The following is a 20,734-nucleotide window of genomic DNA, read 5'->3' on the forward strand; positions in this document are numbered from 1 at the left end:
ACAGACAGAATTAATAAGCCACTTTCTGAGTAGATGAATTTTAAAATGTAGATGATGGTTCTATAACCTTAGTTTGGGTTGCCAATGCAAATGAGTCAGAGGATTTGCTTCAGACACTGAGTTAATTGTGTAACTCTACAGTGAAAAATGCCATTGGAGAATACTTGCTGACCTCACAGTCCAAAAAAACCATTTAAAAGATGTGGAAACCAGATGTTTCAGTCACATTTCAGCCTCTGCTCTGAGAACTTACCCTGAGCAGCCTTAATAGGCTATTACGTCTCTGCAGCTGAGATATGATCATCTTAACTTACTTACTTGTCCTGCTGTGGGAAGAAGTTCACGGATGGGGATTCAAGAACGGAATTTTTCATAACTCCATATGGCTTGGTAAGAAACTTCACTCATGAGCTGCCTTTTGGGGACGTTACTTCTTTGAATTGATGGAGAAGTGAATTGAAGCAAGAAAGTTTTTTGTTCTGTTTTAAGGCTGATGTTTTCAAAGAAAATGTTGAAGAAAAGCAGCTATTGGAATGCATGTGTCTTAAAAAAAAACTGTTCTTGCCTTCTAAAATTAAAAAAATAGCTTTTTTTAAATAAAGCAAGCTATTCACTAGAAAATGGAAGTTAATATTTATATTCCATATGAGAAAATGTATTTTCAAAGCAGATGCGATGGTATTTGGTAGCGAAGGTTTGGCAAAATAAAAACACCATATTTTGTTTCTATTTCAATGAGTTTGCATTCAGATTTTGTAGGAGGTAATTATAACAGAAATGTAAAAGGTAAGTTGGAATATACAATGATTTTATAATCATTTGCCTGTGTACTCTGACCTGTAATGTATATCTTGCTTTTTCCAAACATCTTTTGACTAGTTTGATGCAAAGCCAGCTTATAATACAAAATAAATGAAAAGCCTTGTATTTCTGAGTGGAGTCTCACCACTTTGACTCCTTTTGTTTGAGAGCTATCCATATAAATACTTTTCTACCCCTTTTGTTAGAACAGGAAAGTTTCTTTTGCTGCTTTCTTTTGTTAAATGTAAAGAATGACATGCGCTTAACGTGAATATAAACAATAGACCAAAAAAGACCAAATAGAGAACACCCAAAATACCCTTTATAGTACTCTAAACAATGTTTTCTCATGACACAAATTAATATTGCTTTATGTTCATGACTGTGTTTGATAGTGAAAAAATGTTTAATTACTCAAGAAGAAAACTGACAGATTCTTATATAAAATAAAGAAATACAGAGAGAGCAAAATTAACCTAGGTCTTTTTCTAATGCTTGGTAAGCAGCACATGGTTGTGGCATATTTTCCCTTTCAGTGTGTTTCTCTCTGGTAATAACTGCAGCCATGCGGATTTCATTAAAAAGCTTGATTTGCAATGCACAGCCTTGCCCCCTCTTTTTTCAGCTTGAGCCAGTGAACTAGTTTCATGCCGAACAAGGCAATCCATCTGGCCAAAATGGGGTCTGGGACTTTCTTGAGGAATGAACAAGGCTCTTTGTTTATTTTCCTTGCACATTAGCCACCTTAGAAAATATACACACTTTTGTTAGAAATGGAAAAAACTGCCATAAAGCTGAAGAGTTAAATCCACATACATAAACCTTGAAACACTGTCAAACTAACGATCAAGCCATTTGGCACTGTTGTTGTTGTTTTTTTTAAGTGATGCTGTATATTACAAAAATGTGAACATGGACAATAGAAGTTCTGTCCTGGAGGTAAAGAGAAGCACACCCAAGTGTTAATAGTATGCTGCGAATCTGAGGCTCGGGATAATTGCACATTGCTTCAATCTGGGACAAATTATTGACCAGTCAGCCTAACACAAATTGTTTACAGTTGGTTAGGTCAATATGGTATTAAAAACTATTTAGAGAAGGAAGAGAGCCAGATAGGAAGGCAGGAATCTGTTAGCAGCTATCGCGAACAAGGCACTTCAAACTTGGTCTCCGTTCCACTAGTAGTAAAATGAGAAGGTCAAAGTATGGGACCTCTAAGTTTCATTTTTAACTCTGGTGTCTTCCAGTTCCAGTTCCAGACCCCAATAGTAATTAGTATTCCTCAAATAGTAATTTTTGTAATATAAAGATAAGACACATTAACTAATTTACATAGATGATGAAAATCAAAACTGCACAGGTAAGCGATTGTTTTCAGTCATTGTATTGAATCTAAAAAAGAAGGACAAGTAACACTATCATGAGCTCCTACTAGGATCCAGAAGTTATGCTTTTGGGTTTTAATAATTTCTTTATTCCCAGAATAGCCAACATTATTTCCATCTGATAGAAGAGGACACTGAGGTGTAGGCAGTAATTTGTACAAGGTTACACAACTCATCTAGTGAAGAACCAGGAGGAGAGAGTGGAGCCCACATGCTACTGTAGTCCATGCTAACAGAAAAAAGAGTAGTGGTGAAATACTCAGTTTTAATTAATGACTAGGGACTCTAAAAATGAACAAATTATTATTCCTTCTGAAAGGTAAAACTTTTAAAATTAGGTACAAAGGACCATCTCCGTAATTTGAAATTCTGAATTGAGCAATGCTTTCAAACAAATGTGTGCTTAAAATTGTCGAATAGGTACCGGAGTTCTCAACCACTCATAAGGCAAAATAATAGGAAGTTTGTCACTCTTTCAGGAAAAATGTAGAATATTAATATTATTTAATGAATTTAAAATGATAGCATAGACTTTTCTACCATTTAAGTTACCAACCATCTCATTGCTAGACGAGTTCTAGTTACCAAAAATTTAAGAAAAATTACTGGGAGGAAAACTTAAAATTATTTTTCAAAAACTGCTCTGTTAATTAATTTTTTCCCTATGAATGTCATATTTTGATTAGGGAGTAGAAGACAAGGAAATCTTAGTTTGAGAAACATTTGTGCACATTAAAATAATTCCTACTAATAAAGATCTTGTAGTCTGTATTGTCAGGGAATAGGTACAATCTTAAACATTTTTGTTAATCTCTAATATGATCCATAAGTAAATTCAACATGTCTCCCTTCTCTACTAAAAGCCTTAGTACTCTTATACTGCAAAATAAAAGTACTTCTATTGCCCACTAGTGTCCAAGTTGCCCTGGGGAAGTGGACTTGACCCACAGCGCTTAGCAGACCTCATGGTATGTTCTCAAAATAACCAAATTGGAAAGCAGCAGAACTTTAGTTAATGAGGTTTTACCAATATGAAGGACTTTTGGGCAGTAGGCGACTTTCAAACAGGAAGATAACGTTGATGTTCCTTGTGTTCCCTGACCTATGAGCATCAGATTGACTAAGGTCTTTCAGCGCGTAAGTGATGGGATGTTACCATACAACGTGTAAGAACAGGATCCCTTGTAGTCCAGAAAAACAGAGCAGGTGGCAAGCAGCATCTCCTATTGAACTGTGGGGGTGTCAGCTTTAGCCTGGGGAGGAGAGCGAGCACTACTACTGGACTCATGTCTTGCTGAATGCCAAGGAATATGTGGTCTCATTGGAAATGATCTTAATGGTAGCTGATTGTACAGGTTAGGGTACAAAGACTTGACCATAATCTGAAGGTCTACACAGAACGATGAGAGCTAATGTTATGATTATTGTCCTGGAAAAATTATCGCATTGTTTCTATGGCAAAATGCACTCCAAACTCAAAACAATTTAAACAGTGATCTACTGGAAGACAATTTGCTTATGACTTACTCCCTAAAATATGCTGGGAACAACATGCTGGTAGTTCGGTGTACCCAATTTTTTCTCTGCTGTGTTTGAATCTTTTTCCCCCCTAACGCAGTCTTTATTTTCTTTGGATTCTTTAAACCTTTCCTCAGTTTTTTATTTGTTTACTAAATTCTCAATCACACTGCATTAGTCATTTCCCTCAAATGGATATTTTGGATTATTTTTCTCCATCATTGTGAGCCTACATAATGGATCAATTTTCATTGGTTTCTTTTGCCTTCACTTCCATTCCCTCCCCCCATTGTTTACCTTTCCAAGTTTTTATTTGGTTTAAAAGAAAGTTCAAAAAAGTCGAAACTTTGTCACCTTTTGATAGTGTGGAAATACAAAGGTGCCTTACAGGTTTCTTTCAGGCCATCAGTTCAGGACACATAATTTAGCCTCCAGTTTCTCCTATGTCCCCTAAAATTCCCCTAAAATTCCCCTAAAATTCCCCTCATTCATATTTTTTTTCAAAGCTTTCTAACAATGAAAACCTAGCCACCCGAGGCCACTGACCCGGGAAACTCTTTGGCAGGAACAATAGCTGATGCAATCTTCTAGATGAGGCCACAAAATTTCCCTTGTTCCACAAGAATGGATCACAGCATACTTACAACATTGTGTGAATTCACAGAACAAGCAGCAGGTGTGTACCACAGAGAAGCGCGGGCTGGCAAGTACAAGCTCACCTACGCAGAAGCCAAGGCGGTGTGCGAATATGAAGGTGGCCGACTCGCCACCTACAAGCAAGTGGAGGCAGCCAGAAAAATTGGTAACTAATTTGACAATGGTTTTTCTTCTTTTTCACCTTTGGGGGGGAAAAAACCCCTCTACCCTTTCTATAACCCCTTCATAGATTTCTCTCTCAATCCTTCCAATGCTTCTCTAAGCCCCTATGACGCGTCTACACTCTAGCTTCTCCATCTTCTCTGCCTAGAGCCAGTGGAAAGGTCTTAGTGCTAGCAACTTATTTGGGGTCACAACCCACTGTGAGCTAATATAATAGAAGTAAAAAAACAAAGACATCGCTATCTCAACATCATTTCAATTCCTCATTAATTTTAATGCCACTTCTATTCATTTTTCATCCTGTTCTATCTTTTCTTAACTTCTGAGTATGGGTTTCCTCAGCTGTTAAATGTAATTATGTTGAGTTTTATAAAGAAATTTTCTTCATAGAAGAAATACTGAATTTAGTGGCTTTTTTTTTCAAAATATGGTTTTTTAAATATTTATTTATTTATTTGAGTGAGAGAGAGAATGTGCACATGCTCGAGTGTCCCCGTGCAGGGGAGGTGAGGGAGGGGCAGAAGATGGAGAGGGAGAGAGAGGGAGAGAGAGTATTCCAAGAGGACTCCACTCTGAGCACAGAGACCCAGGCAGGTCACCATCTCACAACCCTGAGATCACAACCCCAGCTGAAACCAAGAGTCAAACACTTAACCAACGGTGCCACCCAGGTACCCCTGTTTCTCAATTTCTTTAAGTTAAGTGGGAGAATGCATTCATACTTTAGGATCAAAAGGAAGATAAACAGCTTGTAAGATGGTAGGAAAAAGAAACTGAGATCATGTCAGGAGACCTGGTGCAAACAAAGTGATTAACTAGTGCTAGTGCCTTTTTTTTTTTTTTTTTAAGATTTTATTTATTTGACAGACAGAGACCACAAGTAGGCAGAGAGGCAGGCAGAGAGAGGAGGAAACAGGCTCCCTGCTGAGCAGACAGCCTGATGCAGGTCTCCATCCCAGGACCCTGAGATCATGACCTGAGCCGAAGGCAGAGGCTTTAACCACTGAGCCACCCAGGCGCCTGTGCTAGAGCCTTCTTAAAAAAAAAAAAAGCACCATGACCATCTTTCATGGTGGTTTTACGGGCGAATCCAAAGCCACCCCCATTCAGAACTCTCTTCTCCATTGAAGAAACCCCTTTGTTGATTAAAAAAAAAAAAAAGACAGTAGCAAAGCTTATGTTACTATTAAATATTACTCGGGATAAAAATAAAACCATTCTCTAAAAATCCCTAAAGTCTGCCCAGCATATTGCTCAGTCTAGACCCACAGGTGTGTGCATGACACAGTACCTGGAATCATGGGTACTAGACCAGGGCCATGACTGGCTGTCCTGGACCTTCAGTAAAACTGCTCTTGGACGGCAATGGCAAATACTTAGACAGGCTCTGAAGCTGGGCAAGGAACACAGGGCTGAGGCTCTGTTCAAAATTTATGAATATGTTTATCCTTATTCAAATTTCTTAAAATATTAGCAAACTTTAATTGATCCTGAAATAGAAACTACTCAAATTATCATTTGAAAAAAAATTGTTTTCCAGGATCAATGGTAATTTCAGAAGTTATTTCATGGCACTTGATAGGTCATTTGTGAAAAGAAGCCAGCTGTGAACTTGGATTTTTCATATTCATGGCATTATGATTTCCAGTCCATCTGCCTCTTTTTTATTCAAGTAGGACGTCATTTTCTAGCAAGAGTTGGATGTTACATTTTATATGTTTTCAAACTTTATTTTTTTTTAGGAAAAACGTTTTTCAAAAAAATGAAAAGAAGAGAAAGAAAATAGTTTCTCTCCTTGTACTTACCTGGCTTTGGGCAGTTGAAAAGGGGCTACTTTTGTTAAGATGACCTTCACTCAGCTGAGGGGGTTTACCAGTTAGCCCATAGTCCTTTCCTTCTCTTGCAGGATTTCATGTCTGTGCTGCTGGGTGGATGGCCAAGGGCAGAGTTGGATACCCCATTGTGAAACCAGGGCCCAACTGTGGATTTGGAAAAACTGGGATTATTGATTACGGAATCCGTCTTAATAGGAGTGAAAGATGGGATGCCTATTGCTACAACCCACAAGGTTTGTTACAAATAATAATTTTATACTTTGCCAAAAACAGTTACATGTTACTAAGAGGTTACTAAATATAAATGGCTCCTCTCCCAGAGATAAACCAACTTGGTGATGATAATTCTTTTTTTTTTTTTTAAGATTTTATTTATTTATTTGACAGACAAAGATTACAAGTAGGCAGAGAGGCAGGCAGAGAGAACAAGGAGGAAGCAGGCTCCCCGCTGAGCAGAGAGCCAGATGTGGGGCTCAATCCCAGGACCCTGAGATCATGACCTGAGCCGAAGGCAGAGGCTTTAACCCACTGAGCCACCCAGGTGCCCCGGTGATGATAATTCTTAATAACAACAACCATTCCCGGAGCCATTGCGCTGCCTGCTGCTCCTCTTCCACGCTGTCCGTATTCATGATGATTCTGCAAGAAGCTATTGTTATACCCATTTTAGAAATCAGGACATTGAAAGTCGAAGAGCTTAATAACTTACCAAAATCAAACATCCAACAGGCAGGATCTCAAATTCAGGTTTTTTCTATGCCACATCTTTTTCTATTCCTGACCACAAAGGTGGGGGGGGGGAGTGCGTTATAAACTTGTCACAGTTAATTAGCTAAAACAACAAAGTGATACTACCAAATGTTAACTGTTCAAAATTTTCCCTTCGATAGAATGGGGAAAGAAAGAGACAAAATAAACTCTTCCCCTGATATTCTTGTGCATAAATTTTTAAACTTCCAAACTGAGCAACTCTCACTCTGTGGTTTTCACAATTACATGCTGGATATACTAGTTAGTTGTTTTTTTTTTTTTAAGATTTTATTTATTTATTTGTCAGAGAGAGAGGGAGAGAGAGCGAGCACAGGCAGACAGAGAGGCAGGCAGAGGCAGAGGGAGAAGCAGGCTCCCCGCCGAGCAAGGAGCCCGATGAGGGACTCAATCCCCAGACGCTGAGATCATGACCCGAGCCGAAGGCAGCTGCTTAACCAACTGAGCCACCCAGGCATCCCAAGTTAGTTATTTTTATATAGTATATTTTTATTCATATTTTCCCATGATTGATTGTAGCTAGGAAAACTTTAAAGAGAAAATTAATTCAACATAACTACTATAAAGAGCTATTTTTTGTTCATGTTTTTGGAGAAAAAATAGATTGTTCTTTTTTGGTTGCATTTCCCCCAGCATGATACTATGAAGAATTATAATATGTTCCCAAGTCTGCCTAATGTTTATGATCACAAGCATCCTCAGGTGTTGTCCTGTTTCAATCTGCCTTATAAGAAAGTCCCTATAGTGAAGATACAGTGAGTTATAGTGAAGTTCTAGCATGTTACTATAGAATTTATTATTCAATGATATTAATCATTAGAGAATAGTTTCTCATGTTTTTAACTAAGCTTTATCTCAAAATAATGTGTATTCTACATAGAAAAGAATTTTGCCTAGAGCCATCATGTATTCCCACTTAAGACAAAATATGAATAAATATGTATAGTGCATTTATATAGGGCTATAATTTTCAAATCATTTTCACATACTTAAACCTTATGTTATATTTAATTCTATATTTAGTTATTCTTAATAATTCGTATATCTTCTTTTCCTCCCTCTTCCTCCCTTCCTTTTTCATCGGTATATTTACACAAGCAACTTTCTTTTGACTCTAAAGAGACACTTCCATTTTCCAAGTATGTTCTCTGATTCTTCTTTTGCTTGATAAGGTTTAGGATCTCTGAGCATCTATTCAATCATTTCCATAGGGGAAATTTATCTCTAGGGCAGATAAAGAAGTGCTAATAGGAAGGTTCTTACAGTATTTCCTTGCCTTTTTATAAGGATGCCACATTAACTTACAAATTTTTATAAATTGCTTTTGTCTCTCATCGAGGCAGAATCCTTTTTACTCTGGGAATATTTGTACAGAATCCTGGGAGACTTCTTCTTACTCTGTTCTCAGCTTACTTTTGGATTCAGTGACATGCTGATTTTTTAGGATGTGGTGAACGTGAAGGGGACTGGGGACCACCTGAACTAGTACTGGCGGAGGAACAGTTCAATGAAAAATAATTGTAATGAAGAAATCATAATGGTATCATAAAAATAAACCAATGACTATCAATTGCTCAATAAAATATAGAGCTGAATAGCTAAATAGACAATCAAATTGGTCAATATTTGAACTGTTTCCTAATCTAATGGTATAGACAACAAAGATAGGATGGCATAGGACAGAGCAAATCACTCCAAAAACTGGCATTGCACATGATGTACACATACAAACTGCCACATAATACTGAATAAGACAATAAGAACAGCTTACATTTTATATAACACCCTGAAGTTATCTTCCATGTTACTATCCTTAGAATAATGTTGTGAAGTAGGTAATAGGAGAGGCATGGTTATATTTAATTTACCAGGGAAGAAACTGAAGTATTAAGTGGTACAGAGATCAGACTAGATTCCTTGACCTTTTTTTGTCTCTTTCCCTAAGATCCTGTTTGGCCCTGGGGGAGATAAGCTTCCTTACCTTCTATGATATTAAGAATTCTAACACTTTTTTTTTTTTAAGGATCTTTTTCAAAGGATAATATTCTTGGAAAAAGCCTCTGATTGATACAGTGAAAAATGTCTTGGAATGCTACCCACAGTCACCACCACCATGCACATTATTTTTGAGTTTCCAGATGGCAGATACTTATTTGATCCAAAATCAAAATTAACCGGGGGTATTCCATACCTTTCATTCCGGGTCACCCAGTAAAATCATGGGTTCTGGCAGAGGTTGTTTGATTGTTCTCAATCCAGGCTATAAGGCATGGCAGAAATCTGTAAAATAATAAATGACTTGAAAAAACAAACATGAATACCTCTGTCAAATCCTCAAATATTAGGATTAAGGTGTTAGTTTAAAACCAGTGAAAGGAGTATAAAATGATAATAAATTATTCCTTTTAACTGGATTAGAGTGACCCTCAAGGTCTCTTGTGACTCTGAAATTCTATAATGATTTTCCATACAGAATTTATTGGACTCATTATTCTAAAAAGTCCCTGAAGACACAGTATTGATACCACAGGACAAAATTGCAGCCATCTTGATTGAGCTGTTGGTAATGGCATATACATATTCATCAAAATACATGAACATATACATCTGAGACTTATACATTCTTTTAAAAAAAAGATTTTATTTTTAAGTAATCTCTATAGGCAACATGGGACTTGAACCCACAACCCCAAGATCAAGATTTGCACACTCCCCGAGCCCTGAGTCTTGTGCATTCTAAGCTAAAAAGATAAAATACAAAAAAAGTACAAGAGCACAATTATTTAAATTGCAATTTTTTTCTTGTCACTTTTCCTGTCATTTCATACAAATTCAGTGTATATTCATTTGAAAGAATTTACCAATGAATAATGAAAATATTCATTTATTCTTTAGCTGTAAGTATATGTATTTAATATTTTATTAAAAGCACTAGGAAGTGCAGATCAGTTTAAAATATGGATAATATTTTTTCTAATGCTTTCTTTCTTTCCTTTTTTGTTTTTTGTTTTATCCATTTTAGCAAAGGAGTGCGGTGGTGTTTTTACAGATCCAAAGCGAATTTTTAAATCTCCAGGCTTCCCAAATGAGTACGATGATAACCAGATCTGTTATTGGCACATTAGACTCAAGTATGGTCAGCGTATTCACCTGAGCTTTTTGGACTTTGACCTTGAAGATGACCCAGCTTGCTTGGCTGACTATGTTGAAATATATGACAGTTATGATGATGTCCATGGTTTTGTGGGAAGGTACGTGTTTCCCCATATAAAGAGTAAAAAATACCTTCAATATCTTGTTTGATGTTTCTTTAATTTTCTTCAATGTTCCCCTCAATTATTGATTCTCTAGTATTTTTACTCCCTGGCAACACCATATCCTTTTTTAGCAAAGATTTTTCTTAGTATGTGAAGCCAGTCAGCTGCTGCATGTTCTTGTAATTAAATAGTGTTCTTGTAATTAAAATAGTAATTACTATTAAGTTGTAAGCATTAAATAGTCTATTTAAAAAGACTTCAGGGCTGGGGTTCCTGGGTGGCTCAGTGGGTTAAAGCCTCTGCCTTCAGCTCGGGGTCATGATCTCAGGGTCCTGAGATCACCACACCAGGCTCTCTGCTCAGCGGGGAGCCTGCTTCCCCCTCTCTCTCTGTCTGCCTCTCTGCCTACTTGTGATATCTCTCTCTGTCAAATAAATAAATAAAATCTTAAAAAAAAAAAAAAGGAAGGAAAGAATTAAGCAAAGTATAGCCCCTTCTCTCACAAAATTTACCTAAACATACAGTGGAACTCTTCTTTAAAATAGCTTTCTTTGACATAAAAAACAAGTGCTCCTTTCCTCAATATTTCTCCCTTGGGTTTTCAACATCCTGGGACACAACATTCTGTGTTGCCATTCTGAATCTTCAATATAATTTAAACTTTGAATGTCTCACAAAATATTACAAATCAAAGCATATTAATTATGTGTTTTATTTATTTATCCCTCACTTAATAACGTGTATCTGAGACTATCCAGTATCAACAGACTATCAGTTATCAATTTTCCATTATCCATGACAGTAATTTAATAAAAGAAAATGGTAATGATTAAAATTATTAAAATAATTAAAAATGACAGACTCAGTAGTTTGTTGTGACTTTGAAATGTGTAACTTAAACACCAAGAAAAAGATACGCATTTCTTGCATACAGGAGTAACAACTTTTGGAGGGAAATTCATTTTGTTTTGTTTTATTCTGCTTTTTGGCTGACAGATTACTGCTATAGATGAAGCAGGGTTGGAGAAATTAAGAGCAAAACATTTGTTGAAAGAATGAACATCCTACCTTGAGAGTCAAGATGATATTTTCATTCTAAACCTAGTTTCACAAATCAATTACAGCCCTAGATAAAATCATATACTGTTTTTTTAAAAGGTTTTCCGTAGACTAATTTGTCACTTATCGGATTATGTGATAAATTCTTCCCTTTTATGTAATGTACAAAGAAGTTCCTTTCAAGTCGATTCAGATAAAAAACAGTCCCTCTTGTAAGGTCCAACATAATTTTCCACATTCAAATCAGTCTACTCTAGAATTCGAATTAGTAATACCATCAGCCATACACATATTCCTCTTTAACCATGAAGAAACTTCATAGGATTAATCAGAATCAAATTTAAAATTTTTCCAGGGCGCCTGGGTGGCTCAGTGGGTTAAGCTGCTGCCTTCGGCTCGGGTCATGATCTCAGGGTCCTGGGATCGAGTCCCACATCAGGCTCTCTGCTCAGCAGGGAGCCTGCTTCCTCCTCTCTCTCTGCCTGCCTCTCTGCCTTGCTGTGATCTCTGTCTGTCAAATGAATAAATAAAATCTTTTAAAAAAATAAAAAGTTTTAAATAATAGGAAAATGAGACATTACTTAGGAAAAATAAAGCACTTTAATTACAGGTCAGAGCCACTTAATAGCCGTGTAATATTCTTCTGTGTAACTTCTCTTTTTTGAAAATTTCCTTTCAGATACTGTGGAGATGAACTTCCAGAAGACATCGTTAGCACAGGTAATGGCTCTAAATTGAGACGTAGGACTATGATTTGTTTTTCCATAGTGTCACTGAAAGTGAAGAACCCAGTAGTCATTACTATTAACTTTTTAAAGTTAAGAGAACCATTGGGTGAGACGTAGCTTACCAGTTTGCAAAATGTAGTGTTCAAACTTAGAACTTAATGCCAACCCCTGGGCGCCTGGGTGGCTCAGTGGGTTAAGCTGCTGCCTTGGGCTCAGGTCATGATCTCAGGGTCCTGGGATGGAGTCCCGCATCGGGCTCTCTGCTCAGCAGGGAGCCTGCTTCCCTCTCTCTCTCTCTGCTTGCCTCTCCATCTACTTTTGATTTCTCTCTGTCAAATAAATAAATAAAATCTTTAAAAAAAAAAAAAAAGAACTTAATTCCAACCCCTTATACCAAAAATGCATAGACTCATCAGGTGAAGGAATGCAGTTTGAGATGGTCTTGAGTCTGCAAATCCCTGAAGTTTGCTATGAGTTATGACATCCATAAAATGTGGAAATAAGAGACCAAAGTTTTTTATCAATAAAGGATTGAGAGGTATTTTCAGAAGTATTAACGTTGTTAAAAATATCTTCTGTCACTAAAAAAATGTTACATCACACTTAACTGCATTTTTATCTTTGGACAGCATTCCCTACAGTGTTGTGAAGAGCAGTTCTATGAAACATTTTTAATAGGTGTTGCATGAGAAAAGAACATTAAGGTCAAGGGAACTGGGGAAACATTGGTTTAAACTATGTTAAACAGGTCTCTTTATTGGAAGATGTCAGAGAGCTTTTAATATGCTAATTATGCATAGTAAGTCTCAAAAGGCTAGCTATGGTTGGCAAAGTGTTCCAAATCTTTTTGACTCCTGCCAGTTACTTTTGTGACTTTGTCCCATGCAATGTACCTCAAGCAATGAGCTTGAGTAGTATATATTTATATCCAGAAGAAATGCCTCTGCCATTGCCCCATACTGCTATTTTCTGGCTAAGAACCTTCACTTTCTTAGGTGTTTTTGTTGTTTTCTTCTTATTTCCATCCCTAGCACTAGTCGTTGGCATTCTGACTTGCTCTTTTTTTCCTCCAAGTCATAAAGTTATCACAGTGTTTCTGCAACTAAAAACAACAAAATAACACAGAATTGTAATGTCTAAGTAGTCCTGAGCTCAGATATGACTAGCTAAATTACTCCTACACCCTAGCCTGAAGGCACGAAATTCTCATGAAATTCTCATTTATGCATCAATATTACAAGAAATAAAACTTCTTATTCGATCCTTGAATGATTAGTGCTTAAAAATTATTCATTCATTCTCTGTTACAATCTCCCTGGTAAGGGCAGCCCATTAAACTGTTTATCTCATTCTTTTCTTGAGAATGTATTTTACGTTAACAGAAAGTTAAGAGTACATAGGAGCCATCCATAGGAGTTAGTTGGGGGATAAGAATCCTATTTTTAAAAAAAGAAAGCGGGGTGCCTGGGTGGCTCAGTGGGTTAGGCCGCTGCCTTCGGCTCGGGTCATGATCTCGGGGTCCTGGGATGAGTCCCGCATAAGGCTCTCTGCTCAGCAGGGAGCCTGCTTCCTCCTCTCTCTGCCTGCCTCTCTGCCTACTTGTGATCTCTCTCTGTCAAATAAATAAATAAAATCTTAAAACAATAAAAAATAAAAATAAAAATAATAATAAAAAAAGAAAGAAAGAAACAGAGAATCAAAGCCCGAAACTTCACATTTTTTTCTTGTTTTGTCTAAAACAGAAAAAACTTAACTGCTAGCATAATCAAAAGTGTTTTTTTTAACACTACTGCAAAAAAAAAAAACCCACACCGTTTATTATTCAAAGAGAAACAAATCAACACACAGAAGAGAACACAATTAAACAAAACAGCCAAAGATTTAGCAAAAAAACAAAAGGAGGAAATTGATATCAAGAAATAGAAAAATATTTAAAATACATTTGAAGTATAATCTTACCAGTCAAGTATAATGCTGTTAACATTTTGGTCTAGTTTTCGTCTTAAATATGTGCTTACTCACCCCAGGATATTTATATTAAAAAACAAGACCAGAAAATGAATGAACTAAAAACTACCCAGAAACTATACCACTTTAATAAATGGTATATAAAGTAAGAATATAACCACTCTCCCCATCTCTGCCCACCCAAGAAAGGCATTGGATGATACAGGTGTTTCCCTGTATTTTATAAACATGGTATACACAGATATCATGGACATATTTCCAAGTCAGCATACAGTATGTAGATCATTCAAATTTTTTTTTTTTAAGATTTCATTTATTTATTTGGCAGAGAGAGAGAGAGATAACAAGTAGGCAGAGAGGCAGGCAGAGAGGAGGAAGCAGGCTTCCTGCTGAGCAGAGAGCCCGATGCGGGCCCAATCCCAGGACCCCGAGACCATGACCCAAGCCGAAGGCAGAGGCTCAACCCACTGAGCCACCCAGGCGCCCCTCAAATTCGTTTTAACAACTGCCTACTAGGTCCCTATATGTTAAATCCAATATTTAACATCCTAAAGAGGATTGTTTTTGATTTTCTTTTCTTGTATTATTCAACATTTCACTGGAGATTTTTTTTTTTAGATTCTATTTATTTATTTGACAGAGAGAGATACAGCCAGAGAGGGAACACAAATAGGGGAGGGAGAGAGGGAGAAGCAGGATCCCCGCCAAGCAGGGAGCTCCATGCGGGGCTCCATCCCAGAACCCTGGGATCATGACCTGAGCTGAAGGCAGTCGCTTAACCTACTGGCCCACCCACGTGGGTTCATGAATTTTTATATTCTCTTCTAAGAATGATGAGTCTCTAGACTGCCAGCCAAATCAAAGCAGAGTAACATCTTTGTTCTTTTGCACTCCCCCTCCTCCCCAGGAAATGTCATGACCTTGAAGTTTCTCAGTGATGCTTCAGTGACTGCGGGAGGTTTCCAAATCAAGTACGTTGCAGTGGATCCGCTATCCAAATCCAGTCAAGGAAAAAACACAAGTACTACTTCTACCGGAAATAAAAACATCTTAGCTGGAAGATTTAGCCATTTATAAAACAACGAAAAAGGACGTTCACTGTTTACATTTGTATCTTTTGGAACCCCTCTGATCTCACTTTTATATTTTTATTAATAGCATTTATTTATTTTCTAAATGTGAAAGGCAATCCCTGATAATTTTGGGAAAATTGGAAAATTTAGAAAACTTTAAATGAGAAAATAAAATCTCTCATAATCCCACTGCATAAAAATAACAAACATTAACATTTATATATATTTTTAGTTATTTTTCAATTTGTGGTATATGTATATATGTATCTATATGTATTTGTACTTGAAATTTTGGAATCCGGCTCCATGTACAGTTTTATATCTGAGTTTTTTTAACTTTGAATTTTATGGCTTAAGCATTTTCTGGGTCATTAAGTATTCTGCAAAAACATAATTTTGAACAGCTGTAAAATATTCCATGGTATAATTCTTCCATACTTTATTTAAGCCTGTCTCTACTGTGGGAATTTAAAGTTGCTTTCAAAAATATTGCTGCAATAAATGTCCTCGAATATACATATTTGTACAGCTCTCTAATTATTTGGGATAGGGTCCTTGAAGTAGAATTACTGGCTCAGATATTAATTAAAATAGAATTTTCTTAGGGCCCCTGGCTGGCACAGTCAGTAGAACATACAACTCTTCATCTTGGCATCATGAGTTCAAGCACCACGTTGGGTGGGGGGCGGAATTTACTTTAAAAAATAATAAAATAGGGGCACCTGGGTGGCTCAGTGGGTTAAATCTTCTGCCTTCGGTTCAGGTCATGATCTCAGGGTCCTGAAATGGAGCCCCGCATCGGGCTCTCTGCTCAGCAGGATGCCTGCTTCCCCTTCTCTCTCTGCCTGCTTCTCTGCCTACATGTGATCTCTGTCTGTCAAATAAATAAATAAAATATTTAAAAAATAATAATAATAAAATAAATGTACAGCTTTAAAAAAATAGAATTTTCTCTTTTATGGGCAAAAGCAACATGTCATTATGGTTTGAATTTCTAGTGAGATTGATGGCCGGTTTATATATTTTGGATCAGTTTTATTTCTTTTGTGAAATATTTTTTCATGTCTTTCACCCATTTTTTTACTTATATAATCTTTTATTGACTTATAAGAAATCAGTATATATCAGATATATAATTTCATATCTGTCATATATATGTTACAATTTTATGTGAAGTTTGATTTTTATGATTTTTATTAAAAGCTAAATTTTATTTACAGTCATACCTACTGATCTTGCTTCAGTCCCCTGTCTTTTCATTTAGAATGAATAGTCCCATGACAACTTGATATGTTTATTCATTAACTTTTTTTTCCTTATTGTTTTATGGCTTTGCTTTCATAGAAGGAAGAAGTCATAGTTGCTACCTTTTATATGAGGGGTAATGGTTACTATACAATTAAATTTAAAAAAAAAAATGTTTGTGCCTGGCACTGTTCTGGACACTTAGGAAACACTCAAGAACCAAATGAACAAAAATCCCCAGGCTTGGGGAGTTTATGTTCTGGGGCAAGGAGAGAAACAATAATAAAACATGATGTGTTTCTAACACTATGTGTTAGAAATAGAAACTTCCTTATTAAATTACTAATGGTGGGGCGCCTGAGTGGCTCAGTGGGTTAAGCCACTGCCTTCGGCTCAGGTCATGATCTCAGGGTCCTGGGATCGAGTCCCACATCGGGCTCTCTGCTCAGCAGGGGGCCTGCTTCCCTTCCTCTCTCTCTGCCTGCCTCTCTGCCTACTTGTGATCTCTCTCTGTTAAATAAATTAAAAAAAAAAATCTTTAAAAATAAAAAATAAATAAATTACTAATGGAGGGGCACCTGGGTGGCTCAGTGGGTTGGAGCCCCTGCCTTCAGCTCAAGTCATGATCCCAGAGTGCTGGGATCGAGCCCCTAATCGGGCTCTCTGCTCAGCGGGGAGCCTACTTCTCTCTCTCTCTCTCTCTCTGCCTGCCTCTCTGCCTTCTTGTGATCAGTCTGTCAAATAAAAAAAAATAAAATAAACAAATAAATAAAATTACGAATGGAATGAGTCTAGATTTAAAAAAAGAAAAAAAAAAAGCTAAGAACTGAGACCTGGGAGAGAAAGATTAGTAGAGAAGACTGAGAAGGAGAAAAGGATAAATTAGAAGGAATATCCCTTGGGGTCCCAGAAGCCTAATGGAAAACCTATCAAGGAGGAGAGTGTGATCAACTGTTAAATGCTGCCAGCAGATCTACAAAGATGAGTGCTAAGAAAAACCCCTGGCTTCAGCAACAGGAAGATGGTTGGTGACCTTAAGGAGCAGTCTTTTGGGGGGTGGAGGCAAAGGCCCCCCAGAGTGTTCCTGTAGAGTGAAGTAGAGGAGATCACGGGAGATAGTGAGTCTGGCAACCAATGAAATGGAGCCATCAGGAACACTGGGTTGAAAGAAGACTTTCTTGATGGGAATGAACTTAGAGAAATGAGAGATGCTAGGGCCATTTTTCTGAGTCTGGACAGTAGTCAGGGTCTGGCAGGAAGGAGATGACACTGTCAAAAGAGGGAAACTGAAGAGATTATCACAGAGATGTGAGCTGACTTTATAGAAAGCCGTCAAAGAATGGTGAATCATTAAATGCTCATCACAGAAGGAAGATACCCTGGAAGAGAAAAATCAGGGCAGTTATATATGAATCCAGAATGTGAACTTCCTTGATAGGAAAGGGTTGCCCAACCGAAGCTGAAATACGGTTCTGCCAACCCAAGTCTCTGGGAAGGGATCACAGGTAAATACCCCAGTTTCTCCCTCCTCCTGTACTTTAATGTCCTGCTAGTGCTTCCTACTATCTGAACCCAAAGAGAAATCAGAATATGAGGAAGCCTGGCTAGTGCTGTTCACAGAGATCAGCTCTGTGGTCCAAAGCAGGAAGTCAGAGCATAGATCTAGAGGGGTAAAAGGAGGACGTCTGTCATCTTGGGTCAAAGGAGAGTGGTTCTAGTGCACAAATGGAGGGACTGGCTTTAGATAGCAGCATGGGTGGTCCTTCCCATAGTCCCTCTTTTATGCCATGTATCCTTTAACAGTTGAAACCTATGACTACTTCTCATGTTATGTTTTATTTATTTTATATTTAATTTAATTTAACTTTTAATTTTTTTTTAAGGATTTTATTTATTTGGCAGACAGAGATCACATGTAGGCAGAGAAGCAGGCAGAGAGAGAAGGGGAAGCAGGCATCCTGCTGAGCAGAGAGCCCGATGGGGGGCTCCATCCCAGGACCCTGGGATCATGACCCGAGCCGAAGGCAGAGGCTTTAACCCACTGAGCCACCCATGCGCCCCTTGATTTTTTTATTTTATATGTGCTCCATTCCCAATGTGAGGCTTGAGCACATAACCCTGGGATCAAGAGTCGCACGCTCTACCAACTGAGCTAGCCAGGCATCCCCTCAGTATTGTTTTCAAATTCATAAGCTACAAAGGAGTACAAAGAAAATCAATTATTTTGAAACACCATTATAAAATCATTTATCAAATCAAATCTGTGGGTGCCTGGTGGCTCAGGGGGTTAAAGCCTCTGTCTTTGGCTCAGGTCATGATCCCAGGGTCCTGGGATGGAGCCTAGAATCGGGCTCTCTGCTCAGCAGGGAGCCTGCTTCCTCCTGTTTCTCTGCCTGCCTCTCTGCCTACTTGTGATCTCTCTCTGTCAAATAAATAAATAAAATCATAAAAAAAATCAAATCTGTGATATTTTAATGCATGTGTTTCTACATTAATGCTATAAATACTATCTAGTAGTGTACTTAATAAACACCATAATTTGGGACGCCTGGGTGGCTCAGTTGGTTGGACGACTGCCTTCAGCTCAGGTCATGATCCCGGAGTCCCGGGATCGAGTCCCACATCGGGCTCCCAGCTCCATGGGGAGTCTGCTTCGCTCTCTGACCTTCTCGCTCATGCTCTCTCTCACTGTCTCTCTCTCAAATAAATAAATAAAATCTTTTTAAAAAAATAAATAAATAAAAAATAAAAAAAATAAACACCATAATTTTTTTATTTTATTTTTAAAAGATTTTATTTATTTATTTGACAGAGAGAATGACACCAATAGAGGGAACACAAGCAGGAGCAGAGGAAGAGGGAGAAGCAGGCTTCCTGCTGAGCAGGGAGCCCGACACAGGGCTTGATCCCAGGACCCTGGGATCATGACCTGAGCGGAAGGCAGATGCTTAACGACTGGCCACCTAGGTGCCCCATAACTACCATAATTTTTAAAAAGTGATACATATGTGTACAATATTCTGAAGTAGATACAAAAACTGTCTCATGACAAAAGCATAGGCCCTGCTACTGTGGTTTACTACCTACATTCACAGTTGAAGAAAATGACTAGACTTCAGTTAAGAGTTATTAGAAATAAAGATTGATTTCCACATGCAAGATCATGATGTCTTGGATTAACTCCAAAGATCCATTAGGAAGAAGGTACAGTGTGAGGACAGACGCTTCCCTGTAGAGAGATATGTGGGAATCTGCACGGCTCTCTTCTGCTTGTCTTGAATTTCTCATTAAACAGTTAAGTCATGTGCCAAGAATGAGTATGGAGAGGGGTGCTTGGGTGGTTCACACAGTTAAGCATCTGCCTTCAGCTCAGATCATGATCTCAAGGTCCTGGGATTGAGCCCTGTGTCAGGCTCCCTGCTCAACAGGGAGTCTGCTTGTTCTCTCCTTCTTCCCCACCACTCAGGCTTTCTCTCTCTCTTTCGCTCTCAAATAAATAAATAAAATCTTTAAAAGAAAAAAAAAAAGAATGAGGATGAAGAAGTAAATGTATGAGGTTTGAGAAGACAGGAGAAGGCATGAGAGGGTCTTCTAGGAAAGTGGGAAAGAGAATGGACCAGAAAAATCCCATGTGGGTACCAGGCAGACTCAAGAGCTCATGTCAAATTTGTGGTATGGACTTAACTTGCTGGTCAGCGAGGCTATGTTTTCCTCCAGTCTTTTTTTTTTTTTTTTTTAAGATTTTATTTATTTATTTGACAGAGAGAGAGAGAGAGATCACAAGTAGGCAGAGAGGCAGGCAGAGAGGGAGAGGGGAAGCAGGCTCCCCGCTGAGCAGAGAGCCCGATGCGGGGCTCGATCCCAGGACCCTGAGATCATGACCTGAGCTGAAGGCAGAGGCTCTAACCCACTGAGCCACCCAGGCGCCCCGTTTTCCTCCAGTCTTGTTCAGCTTCACAAAGACAAAGACAGATTGGGGGAGACCTGGAGCCATCAAGCTGGGTTTTCACCAAGTAAGTAGGACGAGAGATGGGCAAGGGAGTAGGGGATATGCATAAAGGAGGGACTGTGATGATAACCCATGGAATTTATTTTGATAAGAAGGGAAAAGGGGAGTTTGAGGAAATGGGAGACAGTGAAGAAGTGTAGACTCAATGAACTGAAGATCCCATAAGGATTGTAGAATCAGAGGATGTGGGGGATGCAGCAGAGACAGGAGGTAGTGGTCAGAGAATGGGACTTTAAATATAAGCTTTTGTGGTAAGCAGACTAGCACCC

At 38.1% G+C, this 20,734-nt stretch overlaps 1 protein-coding gene across 1 annotated transcript; it reads left to right on the forward strand.

Moving 5' to 3' along the window:
• Positions 1-215: 215 nt before the first annotated feature.
• Positions 216-15,311, forward strand: TNFAIP6 (TNF alpha induced protein 6). Its single transcript, XM_044240917.1, has 6 exons — positions 216-390; positions 4,369-4,506; positions 6,430-6,591; positions 10,149-10,377; positions 12,122-12,162; positions 15,046-15,311. The coding sequence occupies exons 1-6, from the start codon at positions 297-299 to the stop codon at positions 15,213-15,215; spliced, it is 834 nt and encodes a 277-aa protein (XP_044096852.1). The 5' UTR covers positions 216-296; the 3' UTR covers positions 15,216-15,311.
• The last annotated feature ends 5,423 nt before the right edge of the window (positions 15,312-20,734 follow it).

Source organism: Neovison vison, chromosome 3 (assembly GCF_020171115.1).
Source record: "Neovison vison isolate M4711 chromosome 3, ASM_NN_V1, whole genome shotgun sequence".
Classification (NCBI taxonomy): domain Eukaryota; kingdom Metazoa; phylum Chordata; class Mammalia; order Carnivora; family Mustelidae; genus Neogale; species Neogale vison.

Bases quoted from the DNA above. Each gene is read 5' to 3' on its own strand.
- TNFAIP6 (XM_044240917.1), top strand. From the start codon at position 297: ATGATCATCTTAACTTACTTACTTGTCCTGCTGTGGGAAGAAGTTCAC. The intron at 391-4,368 runs GTAAGAAACTTC...GTGAATTCACAG, and splicing joins TCATAACTCCATATGGCTTG to AACAAGCAGCAGGTGTGTAC. The intron at 12,163-15,045 runs GTAATGGCTCTA...CCTCCTCCCCAG, and splicing joins AGAAGACATCGTTAGCACAG to GAAATGTCATGACCTTGAAG.